A 4807-nucleotide genomic window follows, 5' to 3' on the forward strand; every position below is an offset into this window, starting at 1 on the left:
TTATATTTAGTATGGCCTTATGTGCACCCAAGAAGAGAGAAGCAATTTCTATGAGGTTCCCCGATCGAGGAGGATGGGATTTCGCTTTTCCCTACCCACCCACGCGCTATTTTGAGACTATCAAACACAAGTACTTTTCAGGATACAACTTTCAGAGTATGAGAAATGAAAAAACTTATTTTTTTGTATTGTATATTTTAGAAGTGTTTATAACTTGAAATCTTCGCATAAAGGTACTCCATACCCGATGTACCGTTGCCTTTTCTAATGTATATTTTTTAAAACAAATAATTATTGTTACTACTGAAAAAAAACAACAGATTTAGACGATGTTATTTATTTATTGTTTTTAGACGATTTACATCAAAAATAAAATATAAATATTTGGCATTATAATCTTGATATTACAATTCATCTAAATATATTGTTACTACATTCAACATTTATATTGATTTGAAAACATCAAAAGTAAATACTGATCAAACATTTAACATGTATTCTATTATTTCTACTTTGCTACATTCGGGGAACACAACATCTATGTTGGGAGGAAGAAGTCCTCAAATCAAAAAGTACATAGGTCGCAATATGAAAAAAAATAAGCCCTGTCTCGCAGCAATACCCTGTATATATCTCACAACGTTTCCAACCTTCATCTCATAAAAATAACAATACTTATAGTAAGAAAATAGTTGTAAAAGAGGGTAAAAAATATATTAAAATATCATAGAGATTCTTATCAAGACACTAACATATTGTTGTAGAGCAGAAATGTTTTATCAGACTCTTAAGTTTTGTTAGGAATGTGCACAGCTTACAGCTAAGGAGATTCCTACATGTGTTTTTAACACTAAGAAATGGGGCATCTAACGTCAATCTTAAAATTACAACGAAATACAAGACAACATTAAACACTGAAAAAATTGTAATAAGATTACGAGTGACATTCGAGTAACATTCTTGAGCTGACTTGATGAATATTGTGCCGTTTTAGTTATAATTAATTATATCAATACTTAACATTAACTATAATTAAACACTAAATATTTTTCAAAACATCAAAAGTCAAATGGCAAGTATAGTAACATCTTTGCTTAGTTATCACATAGTTGTGACGAAATACAATATAATAAAAATATTAAGTACTTTTTAAGAAAAATACAAAGAGATTATGGCACAATAACCTCTTTATCAGAATAATAAAATTTAAACAAAAACAAAACGCCCCAAATTACAAAATAATAACATTCTACAACAAAAAAATAAAAGTCAAGATGGTAGATAGTTGCAATATGGAATTAGATTTCATAGTTGCGGAATTTGGAGATAACTTCGGACGGTGGTTCTTGATTGCCGCCGCCAAAACGTCCCCAGAGAGCGGCGCCGCCCTCGGAGGCCCGGCGCGCGGCGGCGTTAGTGGGGCCCAGGCTGGATGGGCCCGAAGCTCGCCCTGACTCTCCCTCCAGCATCCGGTCTTTGGTGTTGGGCTTAGACCAGTGCATGGACTGCTGAACATGCTCTTTCATGCCCAGCCACTGCTTGTAGCCCATGGCGATACCACTCTGCCTCCACTTGTCATATAAAGCTCGCTTCGATGGATCACACAATGTCTCCTTGGCTTCCTGATAACAAATAATAGAAAAGTTTCACATAAAACTTTCACATTCTTAATATGATTGTTGTCATTGGTTCTCTTTAACTTCCGTGATTTTTAATTTGCTAACAAATTCTTTAGCTTGTTAAATGGGTGTCAATTCTTCTAATTTTAAGTCAATAATTGTGTGTGTAATTGTTCAATATTAAGTTTTTATTTACCTATATTAAATTAGGTGGTAATAACCACTAGGTGCTGAAAAACCATTGAGACATGTTTAATTATAACTTAACATTAGTGGAATCTACTGTTTACCTTGTATATCCATTTGACTATAACATGCCACTTATTTCATATTAATGATTGATCCACTGATTTAGTTGGATGAGATCAATCATAAAAGACTTCTGCCTGAGTCCTGACCTGTAGATTGTGTCTGATTTATGCTGCATTGCCCATATACATTTCTTTTTTAATTATATAATTATTATATACCTGTGCTAGTTTTAGCAATCACTATGTACAAACAATAGAATTGTACATATTTAGACAACACTGTCTAGCTAGCCTACAGTAGAAGTTTCAATGGAGTCTATGACAACTGGAAAAAAAATTAAATGCTAATTTACCTTCAGTTTTTGAAACTTTGCCTCAGCATCCTTATCCCCATCATTCTTATCAGGGTGAAATTGCAAGGCGAGCACTTTGTATTCCGCAGTTATTTGCTCTGCCTAAAAATCAATTAGAATTAGAACGTTTATTGCGTAGATAGGCACGTAAGTTCAAGGCATTTCTCAGCAATACCGCTTACTAGGACGTGGGATTTCCCAAACAAGCGATGCGTAAACAAAGACAGACAAAATTTTCCGTGAATGAGAAACTCAATGAATAGTGTCAATAACTTATTTCAATTTTAGTCAACTAGATTTTTCACCTTGCAAGTGAAATGGGTCAAGACCTAGGACCTTGTAATGAAATAAGGTCAAAAGAATCGATACAGTTTCGTGAGACAAAAAACATTCTAATCCGAAACAATACGGTTTGTTTTCTTTAAATGAACACGATAGAGATTTCGAATTGGACTTACACTAGAGTTTTCGTCACAACCCAGCAGCGCGTAGAAATCGTCGTCAGGATTTCTACGATAATTTAATATTTCATCCACGCCAGTCATTTTCGCAACCCTCCCTCACAAGTCCCCAGCACAACAAGTACTGGATTGGGTCAGGCCAGGCCACGGCGGGCATGGGGCGGGTGGTGCGGGGAGGGAATATTCTGCCTGCTCTGCTCTGAGCATGAGCATGACTGACTAGTGTTACCATTTCTATATTAAAATATTTACCTATTTAGGTACTTATCATATAATAATAGATTTGTTATGTATAAAACAAATAAAAGTGTTAAAGTATATTTAATGTGCCTATTTAAGACGTAAATTTTATTTTATTTTCTATGCATTCAAAACGACTTTCTGTCAACCCATTTTAGAGCCTAATATGGACACAAACGTTTGCGAACTAGATACTACTTATTTCATTAACTTATCAGATGATTAAAACTATTAAAAGAATACAGACAAAAATTCTAACATATTTTGCCCATTCTGTAACAAATTGTTTCCCTATTTTTAGGGAAAAGCTACTACTTTGGCATCATTCGTTCTATTGTCAAATTGACAGCTAGAGAAGTAGAGGGGCAGGGAGGAAATAGATTAGAGATGGCGTTGAAATATTAAATATTTAATAAATCAACTAAGTAATAAGTAGTGCAGTACATAATCAAAAAAATATTTTTTTGTATAAATATGTAAACAAACGCTATCAAATATTTCAGTTTTAGATTATAATCTTATATAACGTGGAAAATAGAATACATAGTATAGGTATTATTATTATGGCATATGGTTATACATAACGCACATAAAATATAATTAATGAACGTGACGATGACGTTATTAGGAAGATATATTAAATAATTTTTACTCTAAATAAAATGTTGGTCACATTCGTAAAGTAGGTAAGTACCTTATGTACCTATTAGTAGATACATTATGTTGTGTACAACACACAGAATATAAAGAACATTAATCTCTGTTCTTATATCTGTGGCACAACTTCATGGTTACATCAGAAAGCATAATAGTTTTTAGCATCCTACTTAGGTAGTACTTATAAGTATTATAAAAGTTTGTGAGGATGTGTGTATGTTTGTTACTCTTTAACGCAAAATCTACTGGATCGATTGTTATGAAATTTGGTACACGGGTAGAATATAACGGAATAACACAGGTAACCCCGAGGTGTAGGTAGTTTAACGCATCCATAAATTAACGCGTTTTGCTCGAACTAATTCATTAGGTAGGTATTGTTGTATAAGGAACAGTTTGGATAGTATAGGTATTTTTGACCCGTTGTATCCATAATCATTATAAGTAATTATTATTTGCCATGTTTACAAAGTTCTCAGTTAGATACATTATCTGTAGGCCCTTTAGTTTTTTTTAAGTGGGCAAAAGTTTTTTTATATTTTTTAATTTTTTTTTAGTTTTTGTTTATATAGAAAAATAAAACAAGTAGGTATAGGTAGGTACTATACCATAAATTATAGACTAGGTAGGTATACGAATTCGAAATCACAAGGGTCTTGGCAGTGGGGCATAATGTCCAAAAAGAGACTGGCTTAAAAAATAATGTATCCCAAGAAAATGTCTGACCGCTATGAATGTGAAGACCGTAATAAGTGAAGAAGAAAAAGTTGGATACGAACCCTGAGTTCCATTGACACAACCATAGGCTAGGAGTTAAGTTTCAACATCCCACAAAAATTGTTAGTGATTTTGAAATATATAAAAATATTTTCTTATAATTTCTGTATACGATAGTTATCCTTAGAAGTACTTATTATTATACAGATTTATACTTAGATTTTACAGGTATCTCTATCTACCTCTAGATATAGACAGAGATAGACTACTTCTAGTGAAGACTTTTGAACAAAAATGAAAATTGCAACAATTTCACAGACTCGTTGACCTCGATCCAACTGTTTGTGTGAATAATTAATAAAAATCTCACAAAAGACATCGACCGTATTTTACAATAAACTAAAGGCTGACGATATTGCATATTCCGTGCATGCTCTAGACATTGGCGTCCCTACGCGCTTTTGCATCAAAAATAGCTCTGAAGACTCGCTCCACTATACGTAAGTTTA

General features: G+C 33.2%; 1 protein-coding gene across 1 annotated transcript; it reads right to left on the reverse strand.

The window, feature by feature from the left end:
* Positions 1-321: 321 nt before the first annotated feature.
* jdp lies at positions 322-2841 on the reverse strand. Its single transcript, XM_053756975.1, has 3 exons — positions 2682-2841; positions 2224-2325; positions 322-1622 (listed from the first exon to the last, which is right to left on the reverse strand). Exons 1-3 carry the CDS (start codon positions 2766-2768, stop codon positions 1299-1301), a joined length of 513 nt encoding a protein of 170 aa, XP_053612950.1. The 5' UTR covers positions 2769-2841; the 3' UTR covers positions 322-1298.
* Positions 2842-4807: the final 1966 nt, after the last annotated feature.

The sequence above is a fragment of the Plodia interpunctella genome, chromosome 16, assembly GCF_027563975.2.
Source record: "Plodia interpunctella isolate USDA-ARS_2022_Savannah chromosome 16, ilPloInte3.2, whole genome shotgun sequence".
Lineage (NCBI taxonomy): Eukaryota > Metazoa > Arthropoda > Insecta > Lepidoptera > Pyralidae > Plodia > Plodia interpunctella.